This window comes from Falco punctatus (genome assembly GCF_963210335.1).
Source record: "Falco punctatus genome assembly, chromosome: 10".
NCBI lineage: Eukaryota > Metazoa > Chordata > Aves > Falconiformes > Falconidae > Falco > Falco punctatus.
The window spans coordinates 3,350,136-3,375,759 of record NC_137590.1 but is presented as its reverse complement, the minus strand read 5'-3'; the positions used below and the strand labels follow the sequence as shown (position 1 = coordinate 3,375,759).

At 40.3% G+C, this 25,624-nt stretch overlaps 1 protein-coding gene and 1 long non-coding RNA gene across 5 annotated transcripts in view; one reads left to right on the top strand and one right to left on the bottom strand.

The window, feature by feature from the left end:
- Nucleotides 1-25,624, bottom strand: part of PTPRT (protein tyrosine phosphatase receptor type T) — a 467,104-nt gene that overhangs the window by 280,648 nt on the left and 160,832 nt on the right. For all 4 annotated transcript variants that reach the window (XM_080405963.1, XM_080405961.1, XM_080405964.1 and 1 more), the window contains exon 3: nt 5,550-5,821. In XM_080405963.1, the coding sequence (XP_080262089.1) occupies nt 5,550-5,821 (272 nt within the window). The remainder of the gene's footprint in view (nt 1-5,549; nt 5,822-25,624) is intronic.
- LOC308071085 lies at nt 5,815-24,893 on the top strand. Its single transcript, XR_013930982.1, has 2 exons — nt 5,815-20,679; nt 22,156-24,893. It is a non-coding gene; the product is annotated as an uncharacterized lncRNA (long non-coding RNA).

Below are 25,624 nucleotides of genomic sequence, written 5' to 3'. Positions count from 1 at the left end.
TGCCATGGCAGTATTACAGAGCAAATTACAAACAATGGATGACCTTGGATTCTCGTTACTGAATTGAAATAAAATTCTCCTAGATATAATGAACTTGTTTCTGCCTTTCTCTGGATTAAGCTAACAAGGTCTGAGAATGAACATTTTTTAAAACTACATGCAGTATTTCTCTACAGTAATGGTACACTAACTAGCACTTTCTATTTTATTTATATATCTGGATAATGAAAGTGTTCCACTAATTTGGGTCTGAATAGACAGATATTAAATTACCAATGAAGAAAAAACTCATACATCCCTATGGCTTTGTGATTTTACCTGGAAAACTGCCCTGAAGTATCCTGTTACTAAAAACATACAGGCTATCCGTGGTGCAGGAAAAAAAAAAAAAAAAAAAACCAAAAAAAAACACTACAACACTGACAGATCATTAAAACAGAGTTAACTACTGCCAAATAAGCTAACTAAAAAATCAAAAGACAGTGCTAGATATGGAGTATTTTGCCCAGCAATTAAAGGATAGTAGGACATAATTTGTGGACTGTGCCCTCATCGCAGCCTGCAGCTTCCTCCTGGGGGCAGCGCAGGAGGAGGAGGAGGAGTGGGGTCTCCTCTCTGGTGACTCAAGAGAGGACACAGTGAAGCGGGATGAAGCTGTGTCAGGGTAAGTTCAGACTGGACACTGGGAAGAGGTTCTTCACTGGGAGGGTGCTCAGTTCCTGGAACAGGCTCCCCAGGGAAGTGGTCATGGCACCAAACCTGGCAGAGTTCAACAAGCATCCAGACAATGCTCTTGGTCATATGGCAGAGTTGTAGGTTAGTCCTGCAAGGAGCAGGGAAGAACTGGACTTGATCATCCTTACAGGTGCCTTCTGACTGGAGATACTCTGTGATTCCATGAGGAGAAAACGTTTAGAAATGTTAAATTGCAATAGGAAAAAAAAAATGCAGACTGATTATTGAACATCTTGGTAATGCTACCTCTCAAGATTGTGATTCTCTTCCCAAAGGAATGAAGCACTATCCTTTACGATGTAAAAATAAAAATAAAATTATGGGTGGAGATCTAATGAGCACTGTCCTCTGCATTTGAAAGGGATGTCCCCATTTTCATTCTCTCTCACTAATGTTCATACTGTATTAAATTGCTCATTTTTGCATGAGTATACAATGTTTTCAAGGACAGAGTTAATTAACATGTTCAGCTGGCACAGTTATTACTATTATAACAGTGTTCTAGTGCAGCTACTTGTTTCGTAGGAGAATATTTCAATAATGTTTAACCTCTAAAATTCATTACTAAAACTCCAAGTTAACACTTAAAGCCAGTTTTTCATTCACTTATTTTCGTTCTAAATAAAAGCTGGTGTTCCCAGTCTGTCCCTGTTTAGCCTCTTCATCTCCTTTATCAGAAGATTTAATACAGTAAAAGATCCAACTGTCCCAACGCTGATTGCTGCATGCCCTGGCTATGGAAGTAGATTACTATGTCTTTTATAAGTACAGAACTGCTGTTAATCACTTTGCCATCACTGGCCTTCCAGAATGTCTTTTCTACTCATGCTTCCATGACTTCCTAAGATCTGCTTCCCCAATTCAAAACAAATCCAAATGTGAAATCTGAAATGCATCCATTACAAGAAAGACATGATAAAAACAGGTAGAACTCAGAACTTAACAGGCAAAGATATAAACTAAGAAAATTCAAATTGCTAACAATACGTAGAAACCAAATTTCTACTCCAGAGGAGGGTAGACAAAAATTAGGCTGTCAAGGACCAATAGGAAGAAGCAAGTCTCTGAAAGAAAAAATAATCCCAGAAACATCAACACATGTTTTGTGTTATCAAGGTTCCCAAGAGGCTTTTTAGGTTCTGCATAAAATAAGAGTACAACACAAATCCTTAGTCTGGAAATTATAATTATTTTAGAAGTGAAATTTTATTCATGATGAAAGTCACACTAACTGGGAAGGTCATGCAAGGAACTACTGCAGCTCCCTTCAGACTTGAATTAAAGCAAAACATTACAGCTACAAAATCTTATTTTAGTTTTGCATTTGGGAGAAGATATAAACCACAATGAACTAATTCTCAATTTTCTGCAATCCAGGAACTTGGAAAATTCTCCAAGGCATTTGCATTAGCTATTAATGCATGGCAAAATTAAGCACCAACACATAGAGAACTGTCTTTGTTAATAACTGACACGTACAGAGTCTTTAATACAGCACAATATAACTTAAACCAGTAACAACGGAGTCACCCCTTAAAAAACCCATGCACACTGGTGCAGAATCCCCTGAAAAAAGAGTGGAGGGATCTCTCAATTCACACAGTCTTGTTTTGACAGACTCTATTATCTGTTCTGCTTTACAGTCAGATATTCTTGTTCAGACTTCCGCATTGTTGTCTTTTTCTGTATTCTGCAGTGCCTCAGACCTATCAAAGTGAGAAGCACAGAAGCACCCAGGTTTTCCTGAAACGGAATGGAGACCCAGCATAAGGAAAAAGCAGGTATAAATGCTTACAGGGCTTGTTCTGCAAATGTCACACTAATCATCTCTCGTGTCCTTTTAACTTCAGTCGGAAACGTAGTATAAAGATTTAGACGTAGGCATTTAACAATGCTTCTATTTAAGGAACTCCTCAGAAATTAATATAGGTGACAAAATGCAAAGCTTTACTCTTCTCAGCATTTAAGAATGCTTTTTAATTGCAAACACTAAGTCATTTCATGTTTCCTTACCAATAAACAATCCTACCTTTCACTGCTGCTATGTACCAGCGTAGTCTGTGTCAGCAGCATAGCCTGGCTCATCTGTTGCGGTACAACAGTTTTCTTCAGGCATGGATCAATAATGCTCCTTGCTATACATCAGGAAAACTCTTCCTGGCAGACTCTAGTGCTGCCCTTGGTGCATTCTGGGACTAAGTTCATCCTTATGCTGAGCAATAATTCAAGATTACATGTATTACCTTTCTCCAAGAACTATTATGGCTTTTTCACACTACACTAAAAACATTTGCACGCTGGGAATCCAAGTACGAGTAACTCTAGGGTAGACATTATAAACCTCCACAATCCCCACATTTGTATCTCGACAGAGTGCTTTTGGATCCAGATGACTCTTATGACCCTCGCACGGAACTGCCAGACCTACCACACAAACTCTGGCTATAGGCTTGGTTACTATTTTTCCACTAGTCACGTCTCCAGAACTCAAAGTACTTGTTGAACCCTCAGACCCAGGGCAAGCAGTTTCAGATTTTTTGCCCAACTGAGTTTTTGATGCACACTGCAATCTAAGATGGTGTGCTTTCCATGCATTAAGATAGTAATTCCCATTTTGCCTGACACAGACTTCATTACTTAGGAAAAATGCTATTTTTTTCCTGCGTTACCTGGTGCTTTTGAAATACAGAACATACTTTCAGGTCTTTTTGCATACAAAGAGCTCTCCAGGCATGCAATTTTGATTTAAAGCTGACAAATAACACTCCGATGGCACATCCAAGCTTGTAAGTGCAAAATGAGACACTCCCTAGGCAACAGCACACCCAAGCTTTTGTCATCCTGCCGCCTCCGGACTTCTTTAGCCAGCAGTGGTGCTTTAGTCAAAATTACTGTTATTTGCCAGCCTAAGTCCTTCAGTGTGCTCTCCTCTTCACTTTTGAAAGCTTAAAGTTTGGGTTTGGTTTGGTTTTTACGTTGGTTTTGTTTCTTTTTTAAAAACCTTGATTAAAAGTAGAAAGTCACAGGATTGCATCAACAGAAGCTGTTTCATAAAATTAGGGACTGGTGATAAATCAGTGTATTAGATCCCACATAACAGTAGGACAGAACTCAGACTTTAAAAGCCACACTTAAGGAATAAGAATAAAAATATAAGCAGAAGGAAACATCACCCCTGTTCAACAAAAAGTAAAAAATAAAAACCTTGTATTTTCTAGAAAGGAACAGTTACTGCTGGCTTCCAATCTGTTCATATTTTGTACTGCAGTGAACAATTCTTGTTTGATTTAAAGGAGTTTTTGCTCTAGGAAAAGCAAACTTGACCTGCAAAAGACTTGCAAAAGAAGTAAGGCAGGCTCAGGAAGTCTACTATTGGTATATCTGAGAAAAGGTTCCCTCCAAGTGTGAGCTCAGGCTGTCTTTTCCACGTTTTTCAAGCACTGATTATCAGGGTGAAAGATCATTTCTGTTATCTCTGTGGAGCACCTACTATGAAGCAAGTTCTGGTTCATGATCAGGTTTATGTTAATATGAGTGAAGTACGAGCACTTTAATACAGTTTCAGAACAGGTGACAAGTTGTGCACATCTCTTAAAACACCACTTTCCACACATTTGCATCTCTTTATCCCTTCCTCTCACCCTGCATAGTATGCTCTGTATTCTGCTGATATCCCCAACTCTTTTTCAGAGGCAGAACATTAAAGCATTGTACTTCAGCTCAGATTTTATAGACTTCCTACCCAGTTATTAGAAGCAAAAAAAAAAAAAAAGCAAGCAATTCTACCTGCTGTTTTCTATCCACAGACTATTTGCTGCCTTTTCATAGTTTAATCTATTGTGATTCTTTCTTACTCATGTCTTTTATTACTATCATATGTACATCAGCTTTTCCTGCAAAATTTAGGGTGCAATTACCTCCCAGGTTTTGTTGTGGTGGTGGTTTGTTTTTTGTTTGTTTGGTGGGGATTTTTTTCTTGAATATAAAACAAGACAAAAACATGCCTTTAACACCTAACAAGAACCATGGGAGTCCATTGTATGCAACCTAATTAAAACTAAAAAAAAAATACTGTTAAGTTGCCACATGATGTTTGAAGTGGACAACTAAAAAATAGCTGTAAAATTAATATAACAAAATCAACTTACCCATTACATTCCTTAACTTTGTGCCTGTTTAAAAAAAAAATATTTCCTAACAGAACAACTAAAAATATGTTATAAGCAGCACTAAAAAGAGGAGGAACAGAGGATCTAGTGAAGAGTCTAGTCATGTTGATAACATGGTCCAAGATTTTTTTAGTACCTGATCTACTTACACCCTTCATACAGGCACAGGAAAAGTCCAGATGCAAAGCTGAGTGAACAAATGTTCCTCCCTATGGAACCAACTAAAGGCCAAAAATTGTTCAGGAAAATTTATGCAGAGATTCAATTACACACCTAGACACTCAGTTGTATTTACATTTACATAGCGCTATGAGTAGGGCCAATATGACTGTTTACGTGCCAGTCTCATGATAAACAAGCGGGTTCTTAACTTGCCAATAATTTGCCTCCCAGCAGCCTATCCATCACTCTGATCTGACCACAACTGAATAAAAAGGGAGACGCAGGACGAGGTATGTCAGGAAGCCTATATAACCCTTATGCTATTGAACTGCTATATGTAAAGTCATTCTGATAGGAAAAAAAGTCGGAGGGTGGGGGGGATGGATTTGGTTTTCAGAATACCTATTGCTAATAAAAGCTTAGCTCACACATAGCCAAATGTTCAAAAGAAAAAAAAGAGAGAAAAATATTACAAACTCGTACCTGATAAAAATGTGGCCAGAAAGTACTGATGGCAAGTTCTGCCTTCACCCATCCTTCTGTAACAACCCCCGAGACGTTCCATATGGGATTGCCCTGCGGTCCTCCGTTCACCTTCACGTAGACATTCAGAGAGCCAGGACTCGAACGGTCTCTGCTGGACAAGTAATAGTGGAAGTCGATGCAATGCGTGTCATTCTCCTTCAGCGTAGGCAACAGCAAGTGAGCTTTCTGCCCGGACGCCCGCCCAGAGCTGTTGACCATCATGAAGGAGCCTATGGAGGAAAGCAAAAAGAGAAGAAAGAGTGGCTTTGCTTGGCTTTTTCCATAAATACAGTTCCATTTGAAAAGTCAGCGATTCCCTCAGAAGCCAGAAAACAAAACATTCATCTGAAGAGCTCGAATTAGCTATTTTCAGCTTGTTATTGGGTAACAGAGAGAAGGGATTTTAAAATTGCAGGGTATATGCACAAGTAGGCTCAGTGCCAACTAGAACCACTTTAATTAGATAACTTCAAAATCAAAATAAAAATACTATTTTGCTGTTATAATTTTATAACCTCATGACACAACAGTCACTCTAAACAACAGCATACTCACACCCTGAGCAGCACCCGGACTCTCCTGCTGCATGCAGTCCCCTCAGGCACATTCAGTACAAGAACTGCAGCAGCGGGCCAAATGCTCAATGGAGGTTTGCCTACGTGGCCGCTACCCACTGGCTGCCAGTCTGTACCTGTGAACCCTGCACCTTGGCCCTATAAACATTTGAAGGTTTAATATGTTAAGAAAAACCCAATTTTCAGAGCCCAGATGAATTAGACTCGTAAGCGTAACAGCAACATCTTGACTAGAAATAATGCAACAAGGACAATTATTCTTCTAGGAGGGAAGGACAGGCTGAATTTAGGGAGGAAAATATATACTAAGGCAATTTATGAGTTTGTTAACCTGGAAGCTTGCATCATATTAACCATGGCTCTTGATGTTGAACTCACATCTTGATTCATCAAGCAGTTATTTTATAGCACATTGTGTCTCAACTCATCTCTTCACAGATGCATCAAGGTGACAAATGTTAGCAATAAGGGAAAACATTATGAGAGTTATTTGATTCAATTCTGTTTAAAGGAGCTTCTTTATGTGTGTACAGACACTCACACTCAGAAAAAGCTGAACACCAAGACTGGGGCGGGAGGGAAATCTGTGTGTCAGCAGCCAGGCATGATAATTTTTAATCAGACACAGCCCTTCTGACACTCTCAGTTGCAATGCTGCTGCCAAGGCACGCTACAAACTTATTTCTCTGCTGGCCTCTTGCAGTTCACAGAAGATTGAGTTTGAAAAGCCCTGCCTCACTTCTAACCTACTGACTTTCCCTATTCCATGCTGTAGCAGTGTGACACCAGATAAACATTTTGATCAATTCTGTGCAGTGAACAGCCATACATTCTAAATTTATATCAACAGATACCCGCAACTTTCTCCCACAAACATATTTTTTCCCCTGTGTTTATATGATATATATGCATTTTGTAAAGGATTCAAAAGCACGGATGCAGATGAAGTCAATCTTTCAAAAAAATAAATAAAAATCACATACTCTAGAGACCTTGGAAAATTCAAACACAATGCAAGCACAGCAAGGGAAGAGGCTGTACTAAAAAATATGAAAATTTATAGGCAAGATGTTCTCTGGCAATCCTATCTTTCACTTTCATATGCTGCAAATCAAAAAAGCCTCAAATCAAGAAATTCAAGATTCACAGTGAGGGCTTTGAGAAACATAAAAGCTGAATCCAAACTCTTCAGTTTCCCTTTAATAATCCAAGTCCATAAGGTGGGATCCTGGCAAATGTTCGCTATCAATCTACTGCTCCCAATCAACCACAAGATCCCCTTCTCCAGAAAGTACCATATACATACTATTCTTAAAAATCCACCCAAACCCCCCTGATGTTTTAAGAAACTGAGATTTGGATTCACTTTCTATGACCTCAGATAATTTATTATCACGAAGCACAATTGCCAACTGGCTTGAAGAGGCAGCCCAGGCTGACAGTTCAGGCATCAGGCTGGAAAGCCGGCAGCCTGGTTTTGAAGACTAAGACACTTCCACGATCTCTGTCAGCACACATAACCTGCCTTATCCTCCCTTACAAACAAAAGAACAGTTGTAAGAACCCAGATTATCAGGAGAAAAGTGGAGGAAAGCCATTGTAAAACTGCTGAGTAACAGTAGTCTAGCACTGAGGAGTACAGCAGTTGCTGTGAAATGTGGCGCCTGCAGCATTTCAATGCCATGGTGTGAAAAAGTACAAGATACAATGAAGTGAAGTTCCACTTTTGTCAGATCTCATACTTGAGCATGATGGCACAGCCAATTAAAACAGTAAAGAAAAGCAGAGCTGCTGTGCACCCACGAAGTTTTTTGACCAAGTACCTGCTACACCAGGTAGGAACCCAGGAAAACTGATTTTTGCAACATCATTGATCAGATCATAGGGTGCATCATCCCATTTCTGGGCATCTTACTCCCTCATTTATCTTTTTTTAATTTTATTTGGATAATACATGGATTGCTACCCTAAAGAATTATCTGAAGCTGTACTGCATCTAACATAAGAGAGTCCTGAACTGCACTGGGGTAGGTGTTTCAATGACAGAAAAAGTTAGGGAGTATTTCACTTTTACAGATTAATATATAAAAATAACAAGCTTTCCTCTGGGAGAAAAGCCATCGGCTTTTATAAAGAGTGCATAAGCAATAATTACAATTTTATTTTTTGCCACCCACAAAAAAAAAATGAATCACAAGTTATTTGTGGTTTGACAATGGTCTTTTATGCAACCGCTGACAATTGTAGAGAGTATATGGAGCCTGAATCTAGTGACTGACAATATGAGCAAGTAAAATATCCATCCACTGAAAAGCACTTAGCAAAATAATTACTCCTAGTTACTAAAATAGCCTTACAAACAATTGTCTTATGCAAATTATTCATAGCTTCTTATTTGTAGCTTATGATTACTTTTTTTTAATACAGTATGCCTAGCAATACAGGAGAAAAATACTATAAAACCACAACTGTCTCCAGTAAAATCCTGATAAGAGGTATTATTTTATATGACAGTGGAAAAGATGAAAAATTTCCACTTATAGTGCCATCTCTGTCAGAGAAAAGTACTCACGCATTGTTTAAATCAGTCATCTACTAACTACACCACATCCCTTGTTTCTGCAGAGACTTCGTGTGGCAGCTTCCCCAACAAACCCTTTCCCTGGCTCGTCAAGGCACAGCGCACATTCACACCTGGCCATTATAGGGAGTGTAAACCTATAGTTTTCATCAAGACTACAATTGACATCGGACACAAGAACATGCTAATCTACAGAATTCAGTTGTGAATAAAGTATACCCTATATTCTATACACCCGCCTCCAAATACACCCCCCGGTACACTTTTTTACTTTTTTTAGGGTGTGAACTTGAACAGGTCCCCTGTCCCCTAGGACCTGCAAAAGGTGGCTCTGCATGCTCCAAAATCCGCAGCTGGGATCCGCTCTCCTGTTATAAATGTCCATGCCCAGCGAAGCTTGTCTGGGCAGGACACATCACTCAGAGGTAAGTGAGAGATCAGGAAAATTGCTCCCACCAGAGAAAAAAGAAGGAATTAAAACCAAACTATTAAGGACAAGTGTGGTTTTCCTTATTATTCTTCATAAAAAATGACATACTGTGATTCAGTCTGACAGCCTTATTTAGACTGAACACAGAACTGAAGTCGATGCGACTTATTCTCAATTTATAGGCCTGTATATGCAAATAAAATAGATACACCTGGCACCAACAAACCACTCGTCATATTCTCCACTCATACAAAGAACTAGGGAATGAATTAACATGTCACAAATGGAAATTATCGTTCAGTGGATGACTGAAAGCCACGTAAATGTCTCCAGGCAAGAATCCGAATAAAACAGAAGATACCTTAGAGAAACTCTTACTTAGACCATTGCATATCCAATTTTGAAAAAAAATAACAGTAGGAAAAAAAAATTAAAAAATCATTTTGCCCCATTGTTTTGTTTACTTCCATCCAGAAAGTTCAAATGCCGTAAAGTCAACACTGAGCTGAAAAAATGAGGTTTGAGGAAAAAAATTTGCCTATATTTACCTATACTGTGGAAAAGTTTTTTCGTATTTATGTGACACAGAAGTATACACTTATTAAAGCAGACTGAATATCAGGTCAATTAAATTTAGTGCTCTTCAATCAACAGGTTAGATTAATTAATTTCTTGCTGGTTTTGTCCTGAATAACCAAAAGTGAACATGTTATGTTCAGATCAGTCAGAAGCAGGAAGAGGGTAAATAAATTCATTTTTAAAAATCTGTTCAAATGACAGGAACATAAAACGGCACTCTCGCATAGTTATTAAACATACCACTGAAAATTGGGGAATTAAACCATGAAGTGCTCTCTAGCTGGCCATAAATTTCAATTTTTCCCCTGCTTGGTGCATAATGATGCCTCGATAAGCGTCCTATTATTGATGCATCTGCAACATATATCCTCTTTTTGGAGCTGAAATGCTACTCTGCAGCAGATGGTGGCTATTGTGTTTACACATCAGCACTTTATGATTGCATTTTCTCACGTCTGCAGTAAAAAGAAAGCCGTAATTGAGTTTTTAATGGCTTTGCACATTGTTCATTAAGATTACATGAGTGTGTTCTGACAAATGACAGCTGAAGAAATGAGCCACTGAGAACCCCTCATGATCGCCAGACAGACCTCAGTTGATGCTGTTTCACTGTTGGCTTTGAAGAACTGTGCTGTTTAAAAATGAAATTATAGCAACCATTAAAGACTGAATGTAAACTTGAAAAGAAAGCTGTCACAACGTTCAACTGCAAAATGAGCTTTCCAAAACCTTGAAAACCAGAATCAGGTACAGAATGTTCTTTCAAAGAGTAAATTCCTTCCCAAAATAAAGGAATGGGTTTTCCAGCAGCTCCATCAGGTGCATGAGCATGTTTTAGACACAGTTTTGCTTATTTCCAAAGAACAACTCTATCTCCAAAAATGTTTGACATCTATCCTCGTTACGGTAAAACAAAGCAACATGGAACAATCTGAGTTGGAGGAGCCTCAGGCCAAGCTCCTGCTCAAAGCTGGGTCAGCGATAAGGTCAGACCAGGTTTCTCAGAGCTTTTACCTACTGAGTCTTATAAACCTCCCAGGAGGACTGCCCATCCCCGACGGGAAACCCACTCCGGTGCTTGGCTGCCCTCATAGTTTTGCCTTGTATCCAGTTCAAAACCTCTTGTTTCAATGTACACTCGTTGTCTCTCATCCTCCAGATACTCGCTGCAGCAAAGATCCTAACTTTGTATCCTGAAAACCTCCTTGCAGGGACTTGGGGGCCACTGCTAGGTCCCCCCAAAGCCTTCCCTGCCCTAGGCTGAACAATCTCTGGGAACCCCTCGGCCTCTTCTTACAGGGCAACTGCTCCAGCCCCACTGGTGGCTTTACCCCTAATTATATCAACCATTCCCCCCAGTTTGATGCCATCTGCAAACAAGAGCTACCAGCAACAGCTGCCATCCAAGCATCCAACCCATCTAACCGCCACCTCCCACCCAGACCAGAACACCTTAACCTGGAAATGCATGAAGTCCTGCCTCTGATAGCAGTAGCCACACAGGATTTATTCTGCAGTTCAACTACATACCAAGATAGCTTTGAAAACTTTAATCAAAACCACAAGGGAAATAAGCTTTTCCAACTGGCGACAAACCAAAAATGTTCTAAGGGTGCTTATTAGAATAGTAACCCACAGTATCTACCACAGTCATTTTAATCTATGTAAGTGAATGAGCGTACATCTTTGTGGTTTTACGTAACATACAAGAAGTCTGCTACTATGAATCCCCAATGCACAAGAAGCTGTCACAGACTACGCTTATGGCTGCCAAGACAGAGGACAGCCCATCACCGTGGACAATGACATGGCTCAGCCCATCACTAGGACACTGGCAGCTTCACTGGGGTGATTTCCCTCCATACTTTCCACCCTCCTTTCAAGGATATGCCGAGTACATTCCAGAGCACAGCACAGATCCTAGGGGGGCACCTCTGGCAGCCTCCCCTACTAACAGTTTACTGCTGGTCTTGTCTGTCCACGTTTGAGCACCTTGTCTCTTCTACTGCAGCCTCACTTCTTTCAAGGAAGAGTCCTTTTCTGGAAATCCATTGCAACTTTTTTGAAAGTCACTTGAACAATAAAATCCAGTTTAATAGCCTTTTTTTTTTTTTTTTCTTTTTAAACATCGGAGTATTTCAATAGATTTGTGAGGTGTTACTTTCCTTTGCAAGAATGCTTTCACTCTTTCCCAGTGGACATGGATTAGGCTCAGAGCCAGTTCCCTGTCTCACGTACTGACCTGGAAGCCTTTATCACAGGTATTTTTAGAGAAGGACAGATCAAGCAAGAGGCACCCATGCCAGCGAGCTAAGCAAGTTCACGTTCTTCCTGGTAAGGTTTCCACATCCCATGTTTTTCCGTATGTTTTGGAAAAGCACGTATTTATAATACTGTCGAGTCAATCTGAATGTCACAGAACAGACACTGAAAAGCATCTACGCTAAGTATGCAAAACAAGTTTAAGGACAATATAAGAAAAAATCCATCTACCTCTGCACTTGTTTCCAGCAGTGACAAAGTGACCACTTTAAGCAGAACATAAGAATCAGGGTACCATAAAGCAGAACTTCCCATTTCAAGCTTCAAGATTGATCTTCCTCCCAGAATTTTTGTTAAAGTCACTTAGGAATAGCATTATGTCAACAAGTTCTACAGTTTAATTACACATTGTGCTGGGGAAAATAAATATTCCCATGCATGTGCTTTAAGCTACTGCCACTTAATTTGTAGGTTTTATTTTATGAAAAGTTATGATCACTTACCTGCTTCACACTTCTCACATTTTTATATCCCTGTTCTTCATACCCATGTGAAACAACTGAACAAGTCTCAGAAACCTCTTCCCTCTGACTGATGTACTACAGATAGCAGTGTTTGTAGAAATTCAAAATCAAACAAGGTGTATCTCATAGCTCCTATCCCCTTTTCAATTAGGATAAAATCAGACCCCTGGGGTTTATTTCTCAAACATGGGTCATAGCAAATTAATCTACTAGTGAAATAAAGAGAGTTTGATTCACAGATAAATATGAATAGAAACTGCAAGTTGAGTTCAGTATAATTCATGAGGACAATTCATTCACTTGGGAAATTGTTGGATAATAGGAAAGTATTTTTTTAAAGAAACGCTACTTGTAAAGAGCTTTTCTTCAGCAAATTGATGTCACGAAAAGAATTAAGTTGCTGGGGAGGCAGGGGGTGTCATAAGAAAAATCTCTGAGAACAAGACTGATCCCATATTACTTCAGTGACTGCAAACATTTGCTGTGATTATTTAAAGAAAGCGAAGATTGGTAAAGCATTTATGGTACAATCTTCCCTGAAAGACTAGGTGTAAAACAGAAGCGTGTCTGGTTTGCACGTTTCCAGACGTCCTTGGGAGGAAAGAAGTTTGCAAATCTCTTGCTTTATATTAAACCCAAGAAATACAGGAAAATGCTCAGAACTAGGGAAACCGGGATTCACACAGTTTCGTAATGGCAAACCACAGACTTTTTCATTGATTTCACTGATTGAGCCATAAATGACTGCTGGCATTTTCAGTAGCATCCAGACACTGTTAACAGTAAATCACAGGTGTTATCAAACTACATGCCTTTTACAAATGTTTTCCAAGGTCTGAATAAAGGTGACCCACAGACACTGAAAGATGCTAACAACCCAGGAATGGCCTCCAGCCAAATGACAGCTTCCCTTTATTCACTCCCAAAGTAAATGCTGAAGTAAAGGACATCGACTGCAGGGGCTTTACCTTCCAAAATGGGAAACATTAAACTACCCCTGACAGAAGAAACAAGATTAAAATAGATCATGGACTACAGAAAAGAAAAAAATAACCACACTTTAGTGGCTTGCCTCTTTTACATGCTGGTGGATCAGTCAGCAAGCCCTCTTCAACTGTGAAATCCAGATGGAAAGAGATCAAATGACTGATGAAGCCAACGAGGGCCTAATTAGCAGAGGGCTTTAAGGTGGATAATGGGATTTCTGCAAGAGGCTGTTAAGCAGGGACTTGGAGATTAAATGTTTTGTCAAAAGTTTCAGAACCTCAGCCCTCTTAACAGCAGAGGGATTGTCTCATTAGGCAACAGGATCTCTGTGCAGTCCAGAAGCTCTGCGGTCTGCTCTGGGTTAAAGCTGTCCCAGCAACATATACTGAGATCCACCCAAAACTGGTTTGCCCATTTTTATTACTTCTGTATGCTGCTTTTTTCACGCCACAAACAGGGAAGGACCCTATTTGTTAAAGGGATGCACTTTTAACCTTACAATCATATTAAAAAATCATCACATCAAAATAGCTTCTTCCCTGTTCTACTGTCTTCTTATAATCTAACATGGATGTATAGCTTTTGATTACATAATTCTGTGGCATTTTCCAAAGACAACCAATGATAGAGATTGACATATTTGCAATATAAAGCTAACATGCAGGTTTCAGGTTCTGACTGTAATTTCCTCAATAACAAATGGGGATTTTTTCATTGGCCCAAAGAAAATTAAACTGAAAAATTAAGGCAGAAGCTTATAAAAACAGGAATGAAAAGAATAACTTGGGAGAGTGATGGTATCCAGCACAGCAGAGGCAAGAGAAAATTTTTAAGTACAGGAGGGACCTCTCGTTATCTCAATTTCTCACATATGCATGATCACTGAGCTAGAAACCCTGGCACTGCAGGACAGCTGACTGTAACACTACAGAAATGACAAGGGAGGAAAAAAAAGAAAAAAAAAAAAAAAGAGGGGAAAAAAGCACCTTTTGTCGGTTGCTAGTTTCTAGCCTCAGCTACAGGCCAGAGTGGTCTCTGGTAGCCGGTATTCCATACGGAAACCTGTTAGATTCAGCGTGGAAGATCAGCACATAAAGGTTAATTCACACCTGTATAGACAGAAACACAGCAGTGATACTAAACCACACTTCAGGGTGCCCCTAAAGCTTGATCTAAACGTTGGATCAGACAGTTCATGAAAGCACTAACATCTAACAGTTCTAGTCTGTAATAGGGACTGCCCAGTTTATCACAAAGAGTCATGACAAAATTTCTCACTTCAGTGGTGCGAGGTGATGTCCAGCATCGCTTCCCACCTGCCTCTCTAGAGCACAGCCCTTCCCTCCTTACACATCAGCTGAAGAACTTTTGCAACTGATGTGTTCTGGAACAGCATTAGTGGTCAAACCACCTTTTTTCCTCTACCAACAAACTCAGATTTTGATTTGCAAAGCAGAAATAATTGTTCACCAAACCTCAGAAAAGAGCCATTACTCTAAAGTCACATCTACCTGGCAACTGTTCTGCATGTTTCATGCTTATCTCTAGGCTCCACAGTTATTTCTAGAATTTTATTCCCAGACGTCATAGACGTTTCCCTAATAAAAGACCGATTGCCACAGTCGTAAGCCTAGGTTCACTGACAAACAAAAAATGGTCTGTGCTGTAGAACCAGAAACAATTCTATAAATTCTCAACAGTGAAAAACTTTTTTAATAGATTCATTGCCAGCATTCAATGTTGCTAAGGTCACTGATGTAGTATTCTTCAAGAGTGTCCTTATTCCATTATTTATAAATCGTTTGGCAGAGCTACAAGGAAAAAAAAAAAGCTCCATTAGCAAGGGAGCTATACCAGTCTATCAAGTACAGGAACCTTGTAATAATAAACACATAATTGTCTACAAACAATAGACAAGAATTCTCTACAACTTTAATTGCACCTTCTTCGATACCTCATCATCTTGTAAAACTGATAAAAACGTTCACTAAACCCTGAAAACTGAACAGGTTTTGTTGCTTTTTAATGCCAGTAGCCTGACAGCTATTTAGCCTATCAATCACTACCTTAACAGTTTGGTAAAATGTAGGAAAATTATTTAATTGATAACGTTTAAGTTTTTAAATGAGCAAATAAACAAAACAGAGGGAACGGCCATAATTCAACATATCTTCATTTAAAGACATTGCAAACTTTGTCCTTGGTACCCAAGGGCTTTGCTACAGCTGAGCCTTGATCGCCCACAGGAACGCGCTGTAGGGACGTCGGACACGGTCTGCTCAAAGCCTCTTGCAGACGTCCTTCAGGAGGGCTTGGGGTTCGGCAGGACACCAGACATTCCTCCTCCCCTGGTGTAACCTGTCCCATGGGTCACACCGGCCCCAGGCAGCTGCGGGTGGGGGCAGAGGGCTGGGAACTGCCTAGCGGGGAAGGGCCTGGGGGCAACTGCTGGGAATAAGCCCCCAGTGTGCCCAGGTGGTCCAGGAGGCCTAACAGCATCCTGGCTTGTGTCAGAAACAGTGTGGCCAGCAGGGCCAGGGCAGTGCCCAGCCGCCTGTGCTCGCACTGGTGCGGCCGCACCACCAGCCCTGTGCGCAGGATCGGGCCCCTCGCTGCGGGGGGGACGGGGGGGCTGAGCGTGTCCAGGGACAGGCAGGGGCTGGGGCACAAGGCTGATGGGGGCGGCTGGGGGGGCTCAGCCTGGAGAGGAGGGGGCTCAGGGGGGAGCTGATCGCTCCCTACAACCACCTGAAAGGGGCTGTGGGCAGGGGGGTCGGTCTCTGCTCCCAGGTAACAAGCGACAGGACCAGAGGAAACAGCCTCCAGTTGCTCCAGGGGAGGCTTAGACTGGATCTGAGGAAAAACTTCTTCACCAAAAGGGTGGCCAAGCACTGGCACAGGCTGCCCAGGGAGCTGGTGGAGCCCCCATCCCCCTAGCAGTGCCTGGGGACATGGGTCAGCGGTGGGCTTGGCAGTGCTGGGGTAACGGTTGGACCTGATGATCTCAAGGGTCTTTTCCAACCTGAATGATTTTATGATTCTATAAACTGCTGCCTAACGCCCCCCTCCCATGGAAACGGCAGTATTTCAGTATACAGCCTCTATACACATCCTCTGGAAAAAAACTAATCAAATTTTTAAGTTTAAGACATACAGCTACTTGCATAATGAGCATAATGTATAATTAGATGCTAAAGAACTCTCTTAGGACAAAATATGAACAACAAAGGAGCTCAGAGGTAGTGGTCAGCAAAGACTTTTCTGAAAACATAATTGCTATTATACATGCCTCAGCTTTGTGTTCCAATACGGTACCTATTTTAAAAACAAAATTCTTTACATTGTTAAAACCCAACGGCTGAAAATGAAATGCTCTCATTAATGTAGATGCAGACTCAAGGAAAGGATGTTTTAGGTTAGTAACTACAACTAATTAAATAATTAAATCACTACATCACATCAGCTCTCTTTGGAGGGGGCAGGAAGACACGGTCAAAAGTCTGCTGCCTCTCAGTATAAAAACCAGCAACAGAAACATGATTTGATATGCCTAAATGTGCAGGACATGCACAAAATTATGATTAAAATTTCTGTTTTCAGAAGCTATCTTTCCCATTAACATCTGATGTATGTAGTGGTCAACAGACACCAAAACCCCCTAACACCACACGATTATCCTCACAGACTACCCACTCTACATTGTCCAGGCACAGTGGTTGATCAGTTAAGCCATTAAAAACTTAACAACAGTCCTTTTCTAAGGTGCCATTTGTTCTCTACTTTTATTTTGTGTTGATCTTGTTTTCCAGTCCTGGTTTGCCTCTCAACACGTTTTTTCACTTTTGCCTAATTCTCTCCTCTAACATTTTAAAAGATGAAGAACACAAATTCCATTATGCCTTCTTCCCCCTTTCTCCAAGGATGCAACAGGTATCTGTGGGATGCAGCCTCATTTGTGACAGGTGTGTGGATGGACGACTCAAAGTTCATAATAAAGTTCAATTTAATTTGTTTTAATATGGCTACTCTAAACCACTGAGGTTAAGTGCTATCAGGTGGTTACCCTGGTGTCGCCCAGGGTTCTCAGGCACTAGTTAATGTGTCGGCCAAAGCCTGCTGCATGCCTCCAGTGCTTCACGGGATCACCAGCGAGACAGCTGCGTCTGCAGCTTCCTGGTCTTTACAAGTTAATAAACCACTCTTATCTTCTTGCTGTCATGTTTAATTAATACTGACATTAAATCTTACATTGCTGGACCCTAAAGGGTGACCCAACCAGGACTTTCTGTAAGACACTCTAGAATCACCTTTGGCACCAGCAAGACAGCTGCCAAAAGTATTTTGGTGACAATATTACTTACCTGGGAAGTCCGGAACTCCATGTAATTCAAGCACATATTTATTTTCAATATATTGGACTCTTCGTTTGCTTAATCATTAAAGACAAATAGCTGAGTATTTCATATTACATAATTCTGGACTACCAGAAGTGGTTTACATGTCAGCCAGAATTAAATATCTCATTAGTCAGCATGCAACAACATTACTAGCCAGCATTTATGACCTCTGCAGCTTGTGTAAAATTTCCATATGTTTTGTATATGTAACATTTTATAAGAAACTGCAGAGAGATTATTACCTTTTGTATTTGTGACAGTAAACATATATTAAACGTAATGCCAAAAGGCAACTAGAGCGAATGATGTCTAAAGAGGAATTGTTTCTCAAACAGTTTGTTTTTACATAACTGTGTTCTAACCATATGGTCACTTATGTGCACATTTAGGAAATTAACACTACAGCTCTAAACTCAGAATATGTTAAAGGTTATATGGTTAAGCTATTTTTGCACCAAATTTTCAACTTTGCTGAGCTCAGTTTCAATAAAACGTTGGGTGCTGGTGAAGTCAGTGATGCTATTCTGGGTGTACTGCAGTATACCCAAGGACAGAATTTGGCACAGTGAATTCAGAAAATAATAAAGACCATCTCACAAGCCACCACACAGTATGGCAGCACAAGAATTTCTCAAAAAGAGCAGCTCAAATCTGCAAAAGCAGAGGCTGATGCAGACCACTGCAGAGGCGTATTGGCACCGGAGAAAGGAGCCTCAGTCATTCCAGCCCACATCTTCACCAGCTGTGATTGCTATCATTTGCCGAATCCCATTGGAACTAAATCAGACCAGATTTTTCTTTCAAATGGGCAATGCTTGTTCTAACTCCTGTAATAATTACAGCAACCTAAACAGGGGAGTTACTATCAGCATCCTCTTTTTCCAAGTGTATCTTACTCTTTGGGTGGACACTTTCTAGCTGAATGTTACTGACTTGTATTTCAAGAAGAGAAAAGGAAACGCCACCCTGAAGCAACTCAGTTGCTGAAGGTAACTGGTACTCGCATTCAGAGAAAGTGCCCAAGCCTCCAAGATTAAATACTAATTCAATCCAAATAGGATATTCCTCCATAACATGAATAATTCTGTGACTGGCTCATGACACAAGATAGTATTTGTGCCCAAAATAATCCCAAACCATGCAGTTGCAATTCAAGACTATTAAACTAAACCCATTGTTACACAAAAGTTTAATCATCATCTAAGTAAACATCAGATTGTTACTGAAAAATGACAACTACAGTGTTGGTGGATGAGGGAAGAGCAACTAACGTCATCTACCCGGACTTGTGCAAAATATTCGACACTGTCCTGCATGACAACCTTGTCTCTAAACTGGAGACACACGGATTTGATGGATGGAAAACTCAGTGGATAAGGAATTGGCCGGATGGTTGCACTCAAAGAGCTGCAGCGAACAGCTCGAAGTCCAAGCACAGAGCAGTGATGAGTGGTGCTTCTTAGGGGTCAGTACTGGGACCAGCACTGATCAACACCTTTGTCAGTGACAGGGAGACTGAACGTGCTCTTAGCAAGTTTGCCAACACCACCAAGCTGTGTGGTGTGGTTGACATGCTGGAGGAGCAGAATGCCATCCAGAGGGACCTTGACAGGCTTGAGAGCTGGGCCCATGCAAACCTCAGGTAGCTCGACAAGGCCAAGTGCAAGACCTTGCACGTAAGTCAGGGTAATCCCAAGCACAAATACAGGCTGGGCAGAGAACGGATTGAGAGCAGCTCCGAAGAGAAAGACTAGGGACATTGGTGGACAAGAAGCTCCACGTGAACCAGCAATGTGCACTTGCAGCCCAGAAAGCCAACCATATCCTGGGCTGCAGCACAAGCAGCGTGACAGCAGGTCAAGGGAGGCGATTCTTCTCCTCTGCTCCACCCTGGCAAGACCCCCCACCCCCCCCACCCCAGTGCTGCATCCAGCTCCAGGGCCCCCAACATCAGAAGGACATGGACCATGGCAGGGGGGTTGGAACCAGATGATCTTTAAGGGCCCTTCCACCCCAGACAACTATGATTCTATGACATGCTTCTTGGTCTTTTTGCTCCTAGACAGCAACAGGATTACCAGTACCGACACAGACTATTATTCCCATCTACCTTTTTGAGCCCTGCTGGATGCCTGTGTAAATAATCCTTATTAAATTGTCCAAAAGTACATATAGATTTATTTCATATGGACCGCAATTCATTTAGAACCTAACAGTGTTATATGCATGATTTTACATTTTTATTAGAAATTAATGGGATCTACCGAATCACATTTTCTGGTCAAGATTTTCCTGCTGAAAAAACCAACAGGGCTGCATACTACAACACCCATCCTGAGCTCTGCAGGCAATGGCAGACTGATTTGATACCACTGCTTGGATGGAAATTTCAAATATTGTACCTGGTGACTTCCTTGATCCAACCTAAATCCATCTTTTCTCCTACTACGTAACTTTTATGTAGTACTGGCCACACCAAAACGACTGATTCATATGGGTCATAAACATATTGAACTGACTAGGAGGATATCATATAAATAAAAGGTAAATATAAGCACATTACAAACATAGCACCAGCTCTTGGCACTTTGTTTAAATGGATAGAGCTAGAAATTACAGACAAGACTGAGTTTACACTGAGATTTTTAGTTTCTAGAGTAAACAGGGTTCCTAAAGTTACCCAGAAATCATAAGTTATACATGAGACACAGCCCCTTGCCTACCCAAGTATGCCAGCCGTTAGTCTGTTTTAAGTTCATCAGAGTTCTCAACGAATATTTCTGTCAGTGCCGCACTACTTATTTAATTGCTCATTTCCTCTTACTGAATGCAATTTAATATATTATTAGGAAAGACACTGGGCCCATCAGCTAACCTTCTGCCACACCTGACTATTTTCAGTCCCCACTAGTCTTCAAATCCCACATAGAATTTTGTTCCCTCTGAGGATTACTTTATATAATAAACTCTTAGGAGGTATTTCAAAAGATACAAAATCCCTGGTAAACCCAGTTTTAATCCATTATTACACTGCCACAGAAATAATTTCTGTACAGTAGAAAGTCATAGTTTTCCTCTGCAATTGTCCTGCTGATTAGTCTTCCTTGATGGATTCACCTGTTCGTTATTGTTCCAATCATTTTACCTCCAAGCTTTCTAGGATCAAACCTTTATATTTTCCTTGAAGAGAAGAAAAAGTCCCTGCTCTTCTTTTGAGTGGCCAATTAAACAGCTGTGGAAAAAAAAAAAAAAAAAAAACAACACACTAGCAAAACAACCACTTCACTCAAAAATTCCCTCAGATTACAAAAAGGACCTGTTGTTCCTCACCAAACCCAGGACCGGTCATTTGCCAGACGGTGCCTTTGCCTGGCATCCGTGCACAAAGTTCCAAAACAAGATACGATGCCTAAAATTAAGGTTAGTGCACAGTAGCCATTTAGACCATCCAAAGCATACATTTCTCACCAAGTAAAGCTGCTAATTACTGACATTCTAGCTGACTCACCAGTTCTCTTTTCCTGCAAGTAGGAGACTTAATCAAACCTAATATCTCCTACTTTCTTATACTGAGTTGTCTCATCACCTCAATTTAAGTGTCTACACTACAGTTTGAAATTATTCTTAGTAGGCTCCCTTTCATTTCTTCAAGTAGCATGCCATTTTTATCCTCGATGGTTACATTTATTTGCTAGCCACGGCAGCCCCAGCAGGCGCTCTGTCAGTACTTCCAGCCTTCAAAGATGCCACTCCACCGATGCTAGAGTTAGCAATGGTTAAGCAACTTGCTCCAGTCTATAAGCTACACCTCCTGACCTAAAGCACAAATGACAGTAGTTCCCTGCGTACAGCCTCATCTTAATTCTTCTATTGAAACCAATGGCAAGATATGAATGTACTTCAGTAAAAGGGCAGCTCTGAAACTTCCAATTCACTAATTGCATTTATCAAAATTTTTGTAATTTAAGTAGGTATGAAACATTGGGGGGGGGGGGTTTACAAATTTTAGTCATTACCAAACAATGAATACTGGCAAATGTTCCCAGCATAAATAGGAATAAAAGTTAAAATTCTAAATTAAATATCTTGGAACAATACAAAGTACTGAGGCTTGATTGGAGGGTTAAGCAATTACAGCACAGCATTTCAGACAGCCAAGAGGTAAAGCAAAAAATCAGTCATGTTTCAGAACCTGAATGCAATTTTCAGTACTAGCACGACTTCAAAAGGGAACGGAGATTTTTCCACAGGCAAGGCTTATCCCTACTATTCCACAGGTTTGCAGTTGAGACAGGTTGTAAATACCTTGGGTAGATGGCACTCAAATTAAAATATACTTGAGCAGTTCTTTCAGGTTCTGATCCTGTTCTAAATGAACCAGACAAATGAACCTCCCCCCTGAACTCAGCACGATCAGGATCAGTGCCAAATTATTAACAAACATTTCTCTCAGTAGGATTATCTATCTCTGAAAAATAATTACTCCTCAAGGCCTTGCAAACAAACGAGCCATTTATGTAGGATTTACATTGAGTTAACTAGAATTTTCACAAATTCATGCAAACAGGCTAACCTTGTAAGCATGCGGATGCAATTAAGCTTTCCAGTTTTCCCATTAATCCCTACTACAGAAATCTAGTCCAGAATTCCTCCTAATTTACTATCTCAAATTCTATCCTTACTGCAAGAGTTACTTGTGTTGTAGACAGCTCCAAGGGTCCACATTGTTCTGACATGGATTTGAGGACAGAGATTCCCACAGCCTGTCCATTTTCAGAACCCAGGTTAAACGGCCAGCTGAGTTTCTGGCAGACCATGATGATTCATTTGACTTTTCACTTCTGAATTCAAACCAGGAGTTGAAGGAACAGAATTCAGATCCCACCCTCCACATACGCACAGAGAAGTGCACACCCCCGGCTCTGGACACCAGCCTTTTCAATTCACTCACAATATTGCAATTCCAGGTGCACTTAGTTTTATCAAAATAATACACTGAATGACAAATATTCACGGTACTTCTACCACTGCCAGAAGTGCTGCTTCGTGTCACTTACTCCTTACTCCTTCAGCTGTCTTCACAATGCCAAACCAAGGATTAAAGAAGTGCCTTGCTTGTAATGAAATAATTTAGCATATTCTCTTGAAAAATGTGTGTCTGTGCATGTCATACACTTACAAGCTGCTGATTTTTCCCTGAAGTGAGTAAAGCTTTCAGATGGCTTCACGCAAGGAAACTACCCATAAAGCTTTAGCAGATACATCTCCCAAATCTTTAAAGTATTTGTAAAATAACTGTTCAGAACTATCTTCTGATCTGTGCAGGAGACAGGTAGTGCAAGAATCAGCAGGATACGTTAACCTGAACTGTCTTTGCTTAGGAAGGCAACTCAAAAAAAAAAGCCCAAATTGAATGCCACTTTTGTTTTCCAGATTGCTCTCAGCCAGACAGCTTTGGAGACAAAATCACAGCAGAAATACAAGAAAGTCTCAAAATGCATCATACAATAAGACCTCTTCCTCTAATAGGTGTATACAACATAAAATGCATCATTACAAACTTTTATTTATTACCATTACTGAAGCTTACAACACAGTCCGAAAAATAGGCAGCTACTTAAACAGGCCACAGTGTTAGCAGTAAAAACATCCGATGGATCTTATGCAATTTCTGCCCCTCCAGAGGACACTTTCACTTTGACTACTACTAGTGTTAACTCCAAATGCACTAGAGCAGGGTCAACATACATAACTGTTCACAGGTACTGGAATGGCACTCCACTCACAGATGAAGGCTAACAAAGACTAAATTAGAAAGTGTATACCTCTGAAAAACAAATGTTGACGTAATCTCAACATTTATGACAGGTACGCAACAGTATTTTGTACTTTGAAGGTTTTACTGACAATCAGAGTAACCTGTGTAACTTGCTCATGAATTTGTCATTCACGCAGAACTGCCATATTAAACTCATTGCGATAAGTAATCTCATGAAACCCATAACATTTTCCTTTAAATGACAATGTCTGTAACGGAAGCCTACTGTATTGCCAGGATAATCAATTTGTCAAGAACAATGGCACTGGATGCTGGATAGCTGAAGTATTTCTCAAGCTATCAAAATTTCTCAAAAAATACAACAAAACCCCAAAAACCAAGGGCATTTAGATTACCTTCTCCAGTTACTTGGCAAAGCAGTGAGATGCACTGGGACACAGAACCTGAATGCTCTGTCCCTAATCCTTCGAGTTAGCATCTTATTTGTGTCAGTGATCTGCGATAACCCAGAGGACAGCAGTGCTGTAACCACCCACAGATAGCTTGGTGCTGCTCTGCACACAGAATTGTTCCCTTCCCAACTCTGGACTTTAATGCACAGAGAATATACTACATTAAAACAAACACCTTGTCTAAAAAAAACATTAAAATATGTTAATAGCTTAAGATGTAGTGCCTCAACGCTCTGCTCAAAATGGCTCTGTGAACATACCGTTTTCAGTGGCTAAGGAATGCACCTGAGATGGACCACTGTCAACTGTCGTACAAATGTAAAAACTACATTTTCAAAAAGCAAAGCTCTTCTCCATTTGTTTAGTCTTCTCTGTTCCTTCTGGTATACAGAGCACCATGATGTGAGCCACCAGCGGAACAGAGCTCAAGCAGTCCTCCTGCCTGACAACCCCCTTTGCAGGTTTGCCTCCTTACACTGTAAGGAGAATCCAATTTCCAAACCTACAGGCAGCCCATTTAAAATGTATCTTTCCATTCTGAACACACACCACCTGCAGCTTGTATTTTGAGGACACACAATTATGTTTCATCCTTGTGAGGCAAAGGCTCAGCATATTCCACTAAAAACTGGTAACATACCTTAGGTTTACATTTGCAACATAGATATCTTTATGAAACTTTGATTTCACAGTGTTGTAGATAACACATGCTAAGCATAAACCAACAAACAAACAACAACAACAAAAAAAAACCCAACAAAAAAACCCCAAAACTAACTTTAAGAATCCCATCCTATTTTCCTTTTCTTCTAAAATAGTGGATCCAATATTGGACCATTTTCATTTTAAACAGTTCGAGACTTCTTTATTCAGTGTATTCATGACAATGCATAAACAAATTAACAAGAAGTAAGATAATTTGCCCTATTTGGATCACCTTCTATTTTGTATTCACACAGCCTTTATTAAGGGGACCAATTGGGAAGAACAGCAGAGTGCAATTTTTTCCTGTTTGCAGATTCCGTTAGACTCAGCATGCAACCATTTCCCTATCTGTTTTCAAAAAGCTGTGTTTCCAAAGGGTATATCTTTAACCTTCCCGGAATTCCCCGGGTCATTATCATACTTACTTTTTTCTCTAATACAATTCCATATGCATTAGTGTAAAAGACTTTTAACAAGTTGCTATTTAGGAAACTATCAAACAAGTCCACTTCATACACAATGGCGATAGAAATCAAACATCAAGAAACATCTAAAGTTCCACATAGCACCAAGGTGCAAAATATTTTTTGTTTTTCAGAAATGTAAAATACAAGTCTGCACAGCTGATTGCCACACAAAGAGCAGCACAACATGCTTCCAAGTACTTTGACCAACACTTTCACAGCACTGAAAACTAACGTCACTGACCACAAACTGCAACAATGTCAATGAAAGCAAAACTGTAACTCCTTTTCAATACAT